This window comes from Hibiscus syriacus, unplaced genomic scaffold (assembly GCF_006381635.1).
Source record: "Hibiscus syriacus cultivar Baekdansim isolate YM2019G1 unplaced genomic scaffold, ASM638163v2 tig00110782_pilon, whole genome shotgun sequence".
Classification (NCBI taxonomy): domain Eukaryota; kingdom Viridiplantae; phylum Streptophyta; class Magnoliopsida; order Malvales; family Malvaceae; genus Hibiscus; species Hibiscus syriacus.
The window spans coordinates 193,159-207,329 of NW_024062860.1; the positions used below are offsets into that span (position 1 = coordinate 193,159).

At 32.3% G+C, this 14,171-nt stretch overlaps 1 protein-coding gene across 1 annotated transcript; it reads left to right on the forward strand.

Moving 5' to 3' along the window:
- The first annotated feature begins 1,484 nt into the window (after positions 1 to 1,484).
- On the forward strand, positions 1,485 to 2,251 carry LOC120140143 (oleosin 1-like). Its single transcript, XM_039155167.1, has 2 exons — positions 1,485 to 1,756; positions 2,119 to 2,251. Exons 1-2 carry the CDS (start codon positions 1,485 to 1,487, stop codon positions 2,240 to 2,242), a joined length of 396 nt encoding a protein of 131 aa, XP_039011098.1. The 3' UTR covers positions 2,243 to 2,251.
- The last annotated feature ends 11,920 nt before the right edge of the window (positions 2,252 to 14,171 follow it).

The window sequence follows — 14,171 nt, forward strand, 5'->3', positions numbered from 1 at the left end:
TTAAAATTAGTGGCGTTTACTCCTAAAACGTCACTAAAAACGCCGCTGTAGAACAGTTTTGTTGTAGTGCAATTACACATTAATTTTAATGCATTATTCTTGTCTATGTTCACAATGATACTTAGACTAATTTTTTTTAAGAAATATCATATCTTTAGACTTTATTTTAATTTACTTTATTTATAAACACAATCAAAGAAGTTGAAATAATAATGTTAATGTCTTTATTTAATAAATGAGATAAAATAAGTATGTGATTATAACTATCTAACGATTGAACCTTAAATATACTCTAAACAAGAAGCCTTTATCTCTTCAAAAAGTGTGTAGTGGATCAACAAGCAAAGTCTTTCTCCTCAACAAATATAAAAAAGATCAACAAACAAAGTCTTATCTCCTCGAAAAGTATGGAACGAATCAACAAGAGAAAATTGTTTCTCCCCAAAATGGAGTAGAACAAATCAATAAACGAAATCATATCTTTTTGAGAAAAAAATTATTAGGTAAATACTTGACTCATCATGTCATCCATATTATCCTAGTTAATAAGATCCATCGATATCATTTTTTTAAGATAATTCGTCATTTTTTTCCTACATATAGATAAAGAGTGAATATCTATTTGAAAGTTGTTTTAAAATGAATAAATCTTATTATTTAGGACCATGAATGACGTGATGAACAATGTTTGTATAACAATTTTAAAAAGAACAATAACATAGATAAATAAATAATTAAATAAATAATAAAACCAAGATATAATACTACCGATATTCTCGTGTCACAACAATAATTAAGTAAATATGGGTAACTAGAGACACCCAATTTTATTCAAGTTTTTAAAGTAAAGTTGGGGTTTATTAGGGCTAGAGAAAGAGCAACAATTAGAGGTTTATGTTAGGGTTTGATTATAAAGGTTTACAGTCTTGTTGTGTTGTTAATAGTCTGAGTAGGAGCTGGACATTGGAGTTTAATTTTGTTGAGGTTTGGGTCGTGAAGTATTCAGTCATATTACAGTGAAAGAGTCCATTAAAATACATGGATGCTAACCCCAATTTTAGACTTATAAATCGTAGAATATAAGACTAAGAGTTGACGGTCTCTGAATGAAATGTCTTACAATGAAAAGGTATGAATAATACATGATTTTCTGTCTGAATCCATAAAGAATAAATCATTACGTGATTTTTCGTTTAAATTAAAAAGAACGAATTATCAATTAAAGAAATGATATAAAAATTCATTACGTGATTTTTCGTTTAAATTAAAAAGAACGAATTATCAATTAAAGAAATGATATAAAAATATTAAATAAGAGGCCATCTTCCACGTGTCCTAAAACTAAGCCACTCTACGACATGCAGCCCCTGCATGAAAAGCAACCTCACCACGTGCCCCTTCTTCTCCCTCTATATAACCCACCTTTCTCTCTCTTTCCAACCCACCTCTTTACATAGCTGCAGTTTCTTTCATCTTTGTAATCCATGGCAGAAAACCACCTTCATACCACTCAACCAATGACTCACCAGATGGTGAAAGCCGTCACCGCTGCCACCGCCGGTGGCTCCTTCCTCGTCCTCTCCAGTTTGACCCTGGCTGGCACCGTTATTGCACTCGCCATAGCCACTCCACTCTTCGTCATTTTCAGTCCCGTTCTTGTCCCTGCTCTCCTTACTACAGCTCTCATAGTGACGGGTTTCGTCACTTCCGGCGGCTTCGGTGTTGCAGCGGTTACTGTGCTGTCGTGGATTTACAGGTGCAATTTTTAGAGTATTAAGACACCTACCTATTCTCGCCGGTTAGATGTAGTCATTCAATTATTTTTTTTTATATTAAAGTTATTTTTTAGTTTTTTTAAGTCGTACATCAGTAAAAGATTAACAAAGACACCATATTAATATTTTTTTAATGATAGTATCGTATTATTTTATGATAACACATTAATTTTAACCATAAATATTCAAAACAAAAGTAAAATATAATTTTAAGTGTGATTTTAAAAAAAATGAAAAAAATCTCGAGGGAACTAAATAAACAGTTTATTCTTTTTTTAATTCTATCGTTAAATGTTTTCTTTAATGTTTTGGATTTTTTCAATGGCTACTATTATATATACAGGTATGTGACCGGGAGGCACCCACCGGCGGCGGATCAGTTGGACAGCGCAGGGATGAGGTTGGCTATCAAGGCTAGGGAGATGACGGATAGGGCGGCGCAGCTGACCGGTGCGGCGGCTTCTTAATTTCAGTTTCTGCTACTTTGAGATTGATTTAGGATCAAGTGGCCATTAAACCAATCTTGAATGTGTTCAATGAAAATGTTATAAATTTAAAAGCAGCGTAAGAAGATGAGGGATGTAGCTGTCTGTTTCTGTCAGATACTCATTTGACTGTAATAAGCGGTTCTTCTTTCTTGTCCACTTGTGATGAGTTTTCATTCTAACCTTACTAAATAATAATAATAATAATAATAATTTTATATTACAGAGTTTGGATCTATAAAATTTGATTTGAGTTATTTGAATTTAATTATTAATATTTATAATATTATAATACTGATTAATTTTATATCACGTAAAGATACTTAATTTATTAATTATTAGAAGTTGTAAGTTATTTAACTTTTTTTATTCAGAAAAAAAAGTTATTTAAATTTTATTTTATAATTTAAAAATTTTTCAAAGGACGAAAGTACGAAACTATTATAAATAACGAAAAATAAATTCGGATTGTGGATAAGTAAACTAGGTCAAGTCCTTCCACACATGGTAAATCTCATCTTTTGTATTTGAGAATTTTAAACTAATACAATTGGTAAAATTATTTTTCAAAACCCTCAAATTTCTTACAAATTATATTTTTTTTATTAATTTAGGATGATCAAAAGATATTAAATTTCCTGTCGTCGTTGAATTTTAAACCGAAATGTTTAAATATTTAAATATTCTGTCGTAGTCGTTGATTTTTAAACCGAAAAATATCTAGAAATAACACTACTGAAGTGAATTGGTGCGTCAAAGTTATATTATATCCTTATAAGTGACAATTTCATTAATTTACTTTTGAGAAATTGAAAAGATATATAACAATTTCATTGATTAACTTTTGAGAAATTTTAAAAAAATACGAAATTAACTTGTGAGAAATTTAAAAAATATATGTATATGAATAATGATGCTGAGCTAATATTTGTTAAAGGTAACAAATCGATGAAAAATAACTTTTTAAATAAACAGAAATAATATTAAACTTCAAGTTTTGGAGTTCTAAAAATTTTCATCCGGATAAAAATAACATTAATAATAATAGAAGAACAAATTATACCAAAAATACACATATTCTTTATATTATAGATATTTAGGTTATTTATTTTCTTATAATAAAAATACAATAAATTAACAATACATCTGTCGCGGCCGTCTTTCGGGTGGGCCTCGGAATTGGGCTTCGACGTGATTAATTGGGTTAGAGTTGTCACCGATCATTTTAAAAACATTTAGGTAGGTTGGACACCATCTTACCTGATCTTCGTTTTACTATAAACGTGTCGCGTTCGGGAGTCGATTACGGTCAATGAAGGATTAACACCCTTGAACCGTCCTTTTGGTACCAATTAATTTACCGGTTGTCTTTAATTGCGAAAAAATAAAAAATTTAAATTTAAAAAACCCGATTCGAATTACTTATTTTTGATCAAAAAATTCTCCTAAAAAGAGCCAAGAATATTGTCAAATTGTAAAATAAAAAACTAATAATAGAAAAAAATTAATATAATAATAATAAAAAAATAAAATGGATAAATAGAGATAAAAAATAAATATTAAAATAAATAAATAAATAAATAAATAAATAAATGAAGAAACAAAATAAAATACCAAATAAAAAAAGGAAAATGCAAAAATAAAAATATTAAAAAAATAGAAAAAATAAATAAATAAAAAATGATCAAAATGCCAAAATTAAAATAGCGTTGGCTAAATAAAAAAAGTAAGAAAAGAAAATAGTGACTAAATTAAAACATGCAGAAATTCCTCGGTCATTTTCGATTAAAAAATAAATTAGGGACTAAAACGAAAACATATTAAATTCGAAATCCAAATTAAGATATTGTGAATTAGATTCAGTGACTAAAACGTAAAGAGAACAAACTAAATGGACTAAAATTGGAATTCACCCGTAATATTTGAAGGACCATAGGGAGATTTTACCCCAAAGTCCACTTTCACCTTTCACGTGGGATTTGCTTAATTTTCACTCAAATTGCTTGAACCTTTGTGCGATTGGGAGCATCTTTCTCTTCCATTTTCTTACACTTATAGCTTCCCTACACTTTACTAAACCTTCCACAACGCTACTATTACTAACATTCTGCTTTATAAAACCATACCTGTCCACGGGTGGTCCTGACTGAAATGGTACTTGTTCATAGTCATCGATTCCTCTGCCCCTTTTCATTTTACCATTCAAAGAAGCGACGGCATGCCAAGTGTAAACCGACTAACTTTCTTTTAACCTTAAAGATGGAAAAGCACCGAGAATGCGTTTGATCACGTACACGGGCATAATCTGGGAGCTTGTTGAGGAATTTGAGAAGTAGATCGAAGAAGATGCCGAATTGATGGGGTTTAGTAAATGGTTTATAAAGAGAAAGGGTAAGGTTGATGGTTTAGTTCTGTTGCCATTGTTTCACCAAACACGGAGCTAAACGGGCTTAGCCTTCAAGCTTTTAAAACCCCTTTCCATAAATATCGGTACTACGAGAAAGATGGTTTCCCCCTATGTTATTTGCTTTTTCTTACACCAAATGCTTTCCCCCCTTTACCTCGTCTTGCATGTGTATTTATAGTGTTAATCCAGTTTTAGACTCCCGTTAAGACTGAAATTCTTGCTTTGCTTGTGGTTTGTTGGTTGTTGGCGAGGATTCCGGTGATGTGGAGGGAGGGTGAGGGGTGAGGATTCTTCATGTTGATCGTGGAACTCGGTTGGCGGTTCCTGCTGTTGTTTGTTGAATGATGGAAAAAACGAGGTTTTGACTGGGAAGTAAAAAATTAGTGTCTACAGCTGCCCATCTTTGTCCTTTTTCGTGGAACGAAAAATAGGACAAAGATAAAAAGACACGAATTTTCGTTTGGTGGAGTTGAAGAACAACTCCCTATCGAATTGGGTTGTGGATGGCTCCTCCGTTGCGAAGTCGAGTCCATCTTGAAATGATATGGAATTGAAACAGTAGTTCAAAATTTGAAATCGGAATGTGACTTCTCGTTTCCAAATTGTAGTCAACTTCGGTCTTCTGGAAAGTAGTTCATTGACTCCACCATGTGGTTGATAGGCCCTTGAGCTGAACGAAATTGAACTCAAAAGGTCTTCGTTGACAGATAGCTTTTTTCGACTTAAGCTATGCTGTCGGAAAACAGTTCTTTGTCACTAAGGCACGGCTAATCCAGATCATCTTCTCGACTTGAAAACCTCGACTGCAACCAGAAAATAGTGCGATTGATGTGTCATCGAGCTGAATGGAATCGATCTCAACAATTTTGTTGACAGATAGTCCTTCTTGCCTCTAGCTATGTTGTAAGTTTTATTTGCCTCTGAGCTGAATGTAATCGAACTCGAATGTGTTTGGAAGGCAGATAGCCCTTCTCAACTTAAGTTATGCTGCAAATGATGTGCCTTGGAGCTGAGCGTAGTCGAACTCAAAGGTCTTTGTGTTTCAAGAGAAACATTTTTAAAGGTTTTTTGTGTTTCAAGAGAAACAATTTCAAAGGGTTTTTTGTGTTTCAATAAAAAATGTCTCCAGAGAGGTAAAATTTTGTTTCAAGAGAAACATATTCAAAGGTTGGTGTTTCAAGAGAAATTGTCTCAAGAGAGACAAAATTTTGTTTCAAGGGAAACTGTCTCAAGAGAGACAAAATTTGTTTCAAGAGAGACAAAACTTAGTTCCAAAAGAAACTGTCTCAAGGGATACGAAATTTGTTTCAAGGAAAACATATTCAAAGATTTTGTTTCAAGGGAAATTGTATCATGAGAGACAAAATTTGTTTCAAGGGAAACTGTCTCAAGGGAGACGAAATTTGTTTCAAGGAAAACATATTCAAATACTTTGTTTCGAGGGAAACCGTCTCAAGAGAGAGACAAAATTTGTTTCAAGGGAAACTGTCTCAAGAGAGACAAAATTTGTTTAAAGAGAAACTGACTCAAGAGAGACAAAATTTATTTCAAGGGAAATTGTCTCAATAGAGATAAAATTTGTTTCAAGTGAAACTGTCTCAAGAGAGACAAAATTTGTTTCAAGAGAAACTGTCTCAAGAGAGACAAAACTTTGTTTTGAGTAAATTAGTCTCAAGCGAGACGACCCCTTGTTTCGAGAGAAACAATCTCAAAGGCGATCGATAATCTGCTTGTTTCTGCATGTTAAAGAAATCCTTTCAGAAGCTCTAATCATTGACTTAAGGAAGTCAAATCTGTGGATGACATGCTTGATGTGACGCTAAATCACTTTATCTGGCACGATATCCTTTTTCGTGAAGTTGAAATCATGGATTGCTCATTCATTGTGAAATTGAGCTTTTAATTGGATTCGTTGTGAAGTTAAAATTCACACTTGTAAATTGCATCTCTTTCGAGTTCAATATATTTCGCTGTGAAGTTGAAATTGACTCTAAAAGTTGGAAAATTGTTTGTTGAGTCCAATATCCTTCGCTGTGAAGTTGAAATTGACTCTAAAAGCTGCAAGAGATTATGTATGTAAAAATGATGAATATGATGCTCTTAAGTAAGTCTAAGATGCATGCAACATGAATTAGTTCTTGTTTTGTCTCTCAAATGGAGCCTCATTCTTTGTCTGTTTGTTCCTGCATGTTGAGGAAAAAGCCTTCAGAAGATCTGATAATTCACATCAGGATGTTGAATCCCCAAAGATGCCCCAATATTCGATATTGAATCTTCAAAGATGCCCTCATTGTTCCTCATTTCTTGCTTCAGCATTGATTCTAAGCATGAGTTTTGTGTCTGAGAGCCACATGTCATTTACCAAGATCCACTCTAGAGAGATTGTCTTGTTTGAAAAAAAAGTTTTTCTTTCTCTTTTATTTTCAAAGTTCTGAAAATATCAATTAAAAGAGTTTCGAAAAATGTTTAATCAAAAGTTTTGAAAATATTATCGCTTTCACGGTTTTACAGTCGAGGTGAATCATAAACTAGAGTTCATTGGATATCAAAGAATTAATTACATTGTTAATCCTTCAATAAATTATAGCTATTTGACAAGTGCCAAGATCAAAGTTATCTTTGGGAAATGGGTAAAAAAAAGTCTCAGGTTATTGTGTTTGGTCAAAGGTTTGGCATTTTTGTTTATTTGATGCTCAAATGTTTGATGGGGTAGCTTGTAGGATCCTTTACTGGAAGTGTTCTCCGACTCCCAACTTTCATGGTCACGGATTGTGCGATCGCCTCAGCTGCACAATTTTTATATTCGAGCCGCCTTTTCAGGTTTTCAACTTGAATCCTCCTTTAGTTTCAAGACGTCATTCAGAATTTACGTCTTGAACCCCCCTTTGTTATTTTTCTCTATCATGCATTAAAGATTTAAAAAAAACTTTTTGCAAATAAAGATTAATCCTGACGAGCGAGATGAAATCTGAAGATAGTCTTTTCTGTTTAGAAATCCATGTATGATTAGAAGGGACTTTTAAGGCACGTAATGTAGGCCATGGTTCATGGTTATGAAAGAAAAGGATAAATAAGCCCAAACAAGTGTTTCAAGGTATTAAACCAAGGATCAATTCATTCTGATGCCTTCAATCTTGTCTTACTCAATTTGAATCTTCTCATATGTGTTTCTCTTGATTTTCTCTGGATATCCCATGATTTTCGAGTGAAGTGATTCTGGAATGATTGTGCTTGATCAATCTCATAATTTAAATCTCGATGCGTCAATTGAATCGAGTGAATCTTTTCATGTGCGTCTTGTCATCTTTTTTCTTCACTTTTTCTTTGTTTTTGTTTCTCTTTTTTATTTTCTCTTTGCTTTTTTCTTCTTTTTTCTCTTTTTTCTTTTTGTTCTGATTGAATCTTCGCACTTGGCATTTGGTATCTCCTTTGGATTGATGTATTCACTCACGTGAGCATATTTCTTCCACCTTGCCCCCCAGTGTGGAGGGTGGTCCTTAGTTAGGGTTGAATCAGAAGAAAAATACTATAGGCTTAAAAGGGGACAAAAGGGATATATATTTTCTCGTGTTGTGAATGGATGAAGAAAGAAAGGCGTTCATCATTTCATACATGGAAGTTTTCACAGAAGAGGTATCCCCAGGGAGATAGATTTTCAGGATTAATTTTATTTACATGAAAACAATGTAATTAATGTATGATAGAATTATTTAAAATGAAGCTTTCTTTCTGATTCTTGCTCTCAACATGTCTCAATGTTCAGGCTCCCTGCGAGATGCCCCAAGTTGTGTCTTAGAAGAATGCTCATGCTCAAATGAACAACTCAATGCCTTAGGTTTTAATGGTATAAAAATGTCAATTTTGAGTCTAGAAAGAAAATGGTGTGATTTTATTGACTCAAAAAAAGGTAAGGGCATGACTCTTTGTGCATCGAAAAGATAAAGGCAATGTTCAAAAGTTTCAAAGGGTTGTAATATCAAAATCTGGTCTTTTGGTAATGACCATGAATTATTCTGGGTAAAGAATCAAAGTATTTTATTTTGGGTTTGAGACATTATAAGAAAGGTCTAATCTTGCCATATATCAAAAATCTATAATTCTTGAAGAATTAAAAGAATCTTTAATTCATTTAACATTCAAAGAACTAAAGATTAAAATTTGTTCAATTATTCCACCTTAGAAGGTAGCATAAATTCAGTCGTTTAAAAGATTAATCAAGCATGAAAGATCAAAAGCGTGTTCAAACAAAACAATGCTCTCAGTGCAAATGGTAGATGCAATGCCCCATTCTTCGATTGTCCATGCCCCTGAATCCATCAGGTTTTGGATCTTGCGCTTCAGTGTCTTATAGTTCTCAGAGGAATGTCTAGAGCTTCTTATGTGATAACTGCACACAACTTCAACACCGTAGCTCTTAGGATATGGGGATTCTTTTCTCAGATTATCCTGGCATGCTTAGTCCTACAATCAGCTGATCAGGCTCCCACTGTACTGATTTCAGTTTTTTCTTTAATTGTTAAAATCTTTCTTCCATGTGGCATCATGTGGTTAAGACCACTTCATCAATTCTTCCATGAATAAATTTCATGAAAATACTTAAAAATGAAATGTAGAAGCAGAATGCAAAAATACATGGAAATGTTCGAGGCATTGATCCGAAAACATGTTTGTTATTATAAATCGTCTTTATTGGGACAAAAGTGTTTTATCTTTTAAGAGACAATAAACATATTTAAAGGTACATCCAGACTAAATCCTCTAGACCCTGAAACAAGTTGGCTAGTCTTCTGCCTTCGTCTGCCACCGGTCGAATACCCTGTCGAACTGCTCTGGCTTCTCTGGCTAAACCGTGCAAGTGTTAAGTTGCTTTTTGTAATTGTTTCAAGGAGTCTCGAATGACTGCATCTCTAGCTTTCATCTTTTTCTGAACCGGTTCCCGACGAATACGTCATTGGAGCCCTCCATTGAAAGGAAATATCTGAAGTTTACTTACTTGCTTCTTGAATTCCTCAACCATGGCCTCTAATTTTAGTTGTCGTTTTGTCACCCTGCTCTTGTTGTCTTTAAAGTGACTCTCCAAGTTAATAGCCTCTTTCGTCTTGCCCCTGCAAATTTTGCCATCTCAAAAGGTTGACTTTTGATGTGCTAGGTGTAAATCTCAATCTATTCTTAGTCCTTTGCAATGCAGCATAGTGGCATATTTTTTATTGCGGGTACCACGCCTTCTTGGTTGAATTATCTTGCAAATTGTCTCTCTGACCATAGTCGGACCTCTGCATTTTCACCTCTTGTATTACAACCCTTTTGTCCATTAATGCAAATTATTTAGGTTTAACGAACACGTTTTAGTGGATCAACACCTCTTTTGAATGATGTAAATAATAAAAATAAAATGAAAAAACAATGAAAGGAAAAAGTTAGTGAGATAAGGATAATAATGAAAATAAAAAAACATACCCCACATGATATTTACCCCACATGCTTATTATTCCTACCCGGACATGATCTCTATCCCATAAGTCAATTTTGAACAAGTCCTAACCGCATAAATTTCTAGTTCGCATGCTTTGAACAAAAAGTAAATCATGAAATAATTCAGGCATCCTAGGGTTTGAAATGAGGTTTTGGGTGGGCTCTAATTCCCTGTACTCTCCCGGTTTAAGTTCTAAAAAAAGGTACCCGAGTTCTCCTTGCTGGTGCCCCCTTGGGCTTGCCAGACCCTTAGTCCTAAGCCCATTACAAGCTTTTGTGGACTAAGTTAAACTCGAGATGATACATTACCTTATGCCCGCACGGTGAATAAATTCACACGAAGACATAAGGTATATGAATCCCGAAGGCTACTTGCTAGGCCCGCACGAAGAATAAATTCTCTCGAAGGCGTCGCTTTCACCCCACTTAAATAGGGTTCGAAGCCCGGGTATAAAGCTTGAGATGAAAACTTTTAAAAATCTGAAATCATTGGAAAAAAACGTCAGTGCAACTATTTACTTGAAAAAATCGAAGGTAAATAATTAGAATCGAATAAATAAATTTAAATTTAAATTTACTATTTTCGCTTAAAAAGATAACCGAAAATTAATTCTGGCATGACTCACTTACCTGTCCCCAGCAGAGTCGCCAAGTTGTCGCGACCGTCTTTCGGGTGGGCCTCGGAATTGGGCTTCAACATGATTAATTGGGTTAGAGTCGCCTTCGACCATTTTAAAAACATTTAGGTAGGTCAGACACCATCTTACTTGATCTGCGTTTTACCAGAAACGTGTCGGGTTCGGGAGTCGGTTACGATCAAGGAAGGATTAGCACCCTGTAACCGCCCTTTCGGTACCAATTAATTTAGCGGATGTCTTTAATTGCGAAAAAATTAAAAATTTAAATTTAAAAACCCGATTTGAATTACTTACCTTTGATCAAAAAAAATCTCCTAAAAAGAGCCAAGAATATTGTCAGATTGTAAAATAAAAAAACTAATAATAGAAAAAATATAATAATAAATAAATAAATGACGAAACAAAATAAAATACCAAATAAAATAAAATAAATAAAAATATTAAAAAACCAAATAAATAAATAAATAATGATTAAAATGCCAAAACTTAAATAGCGGTGGCTAAATAAAAAAGGTAAGAAAAGAAAATAGTGACTAAATTAAAACATGCAGAAATTACTAGGCCATTTTAGATTAAAACATAAATTAGGGACTAAAATGAAAACATATTAAATTCAAAATCCAAATTAAGATACTGTGAATTAGATTCAGTGACTAAAACGTAAAGATAACAAACTAAATGGACTAAAATTAGAATTCACCCATAATATTTGAAGGACCATAGGGAGATTTTACCCCTAAAATTCACTTTACCTTTCACGTGGGATTTGCTTAATTTTCACGCAAATTGCTTGAACCTTTGTGCGATTGGGAGCAGCTTTCTCTTCCATTTTCTTAGGTGGTGTTTGTTTTTACTGTATAAGGTTTGTAAAGCTCTTATGTCTGCGCCGCGCAGACCATGCGCAGACATTGGGCTTCGCAGACCGTTTGTTTTTTAAAAGACAGAAACTCTTCTAACGTCTGCGCGTAGTATACGCGGCGCAGACGTAACCTTATGTCTGTAGACGTCTTCTAACCTCTTCATAGAGGTTTTATATTTAATTTTATTATATTTTATTTTTATTTTAATATTACTTTTTAAATAATTAAATATTAATATTTTAATATTATTATAGATATTAATTTTAATATTAATTTTTTAAATAAATTAAATATTAATTTTTAATATTATATTATAGATATTTAATTTTATCATATAAACTATTTTATATATTATTAAAATTTTATATTTATTTTGATTATTTTGATTTAAATTTAAATATAATTTTTTTAGATTTGTTATTTTAAATTATATTTAAACTTTTTATACAAAATGTAAGTATTTAAACCACATTGCTTAATAGAAATGATTTCTTTGTTTGATAATTAAGATTTTAAAATATAAAAATAAAATTATGTTTTTAAAATTTTAAAATATAATCACAATTAAATAAAAAATAATCATAAAATAATTTGATAAATTAAAAAATATTTTCTAAAAATATCATATAATTATAAAAATAAATTATGAATATATAATTAAAAAAATTAAAAGTATTACATAATTGTATATTTAAAAAATCATATAATTTAATGATCATTTATAAATTTTATTCTATAAAACTTATAAACTAATAATACATGTGATTATGTGAGACTTATAATAGAATTAATAAGGTGATGTTTGTTTTTCTAAAAAAATTATTATTGTAGTTGTATGAATTATTTAAATTTAAGTATTGTAAAACTAAAATTATTTAAATCTCAGTATTGCAAAACTCTTTTAAGTTTAAAAAATCAGTTTATTTATATTTCAGTTTATTTTAGCAGTCTGCAGACGTTAAAAAAACAAACAGTCTTCTTCTTGTAGACTGCAGACTTTTGGTCCACCTCTTCTACTGCAGACTTTTGGTCCACCTCTTCTGTTGCAGATGCCTGCAGATGTGGTCCGCAGACTGCAGACTTTTTACCTCTGCAAAAACAAACATCACCTTACACTTCTAGTTTCCCTAGACTTTGCTAAACCTTCCACAACGCTACTGTCGGAACCATCTTTCGGGTAGGTCTGGAATCGGGCTTCGACTTAGGAAAATGGATTAGGAGTCGCCACCGATCTTTTATTTTAAAACAAATGGGTAGATCGGATACCTTATTTCTTACCTGATCTGCGTCTTACCAGTGATATATCGGATTTGGGAGTCAGTTACAGTCAAGAAAGGGTTAGCACCCTTGAACTGCCATTTCGGTACTACGTAATTTTCAGTTGTCATTAAGTAAAAAAATGTAAGCTTAAATTTAAAGGTAAAAATACGATTCAAGTTGCTTACCTCTGATTGATTAAATTGTGCCCTTGAAAGATCAAGAAATATATTAGATGAAAAAAAATGCAAATAAAACACCTAAAGTAAAATGGAAAGAAAATGAAATGAAGAAAATAAAATATAATAATAACAAAAATAACAAAAAGATATAAATAATAAATACGTAAAATAAAGAAGAAAATGACAATAACAATGCAAAGAAGAGGAAAAAGAGAACTATATAAATACAAGATAGAGAAAATAACATAAGTAAATAAATAAATAAATAAAAATAAGCATGAGTATAAATGTTCAAGAAAATAATAAGAATAAAAAAAAAAATGTAAAATAATTGAAAATATAGAATATATAATATATAATAATAATAAATATATGTATTGTAATAATAATGAAGACAAAGGAAATAGAAAGATAAAAAAGAAATAAAATAATATATAATAATAATAATAATAATAATAATAATAAACAAAAATCACCGAAAACAAAATAAACATATAAACTATAAATAAAAATATAATTAACTATATATATATATATATAAAGACCAATTTGAAAGAAAGATCAAGTTTGGGGTCGAATCATAAAGAATATTTAACGTAAAAATCAAATTTTGGGTCATAAGGAGGCTTTTAAAATATTTGGAGGATCAAATAGGGATTTCCCCATTCTGTTTTTAAAACACGTGGATCCCCTAAGGGATCCGCTCGGGTCAGGCCACGCTTATGGGTCGGTATAAGAGTTAAAAAAATATGAAAGCTTCATTTGCTCTCAACTCACCAGACGAGCCCTCCCCCCATTACTCCTTTTCTCTCCATGTTCTTCGACCATGAAGAACACAAGCCTCATTTCCAGAAAATGACAACCATAGCCACCGCGCCGGCCGTCGTTCATCGGCGGCAAACCTCAGAAAAGATTAGATTTTTTAAAGCTCTCGACCCCCGTATCCCAAATATCCGAATAGTTTTGTGAAAATCGGCCTCGGGAGGGGTGGATCTAAAAAAAAGATTTCGAAAATCCCCTCCCTGATTCATCGGCCATTCGGTCTTCTTTTGAAACAAAAAAACACAAACGACGAACATGCAACCAAGAGTAAGC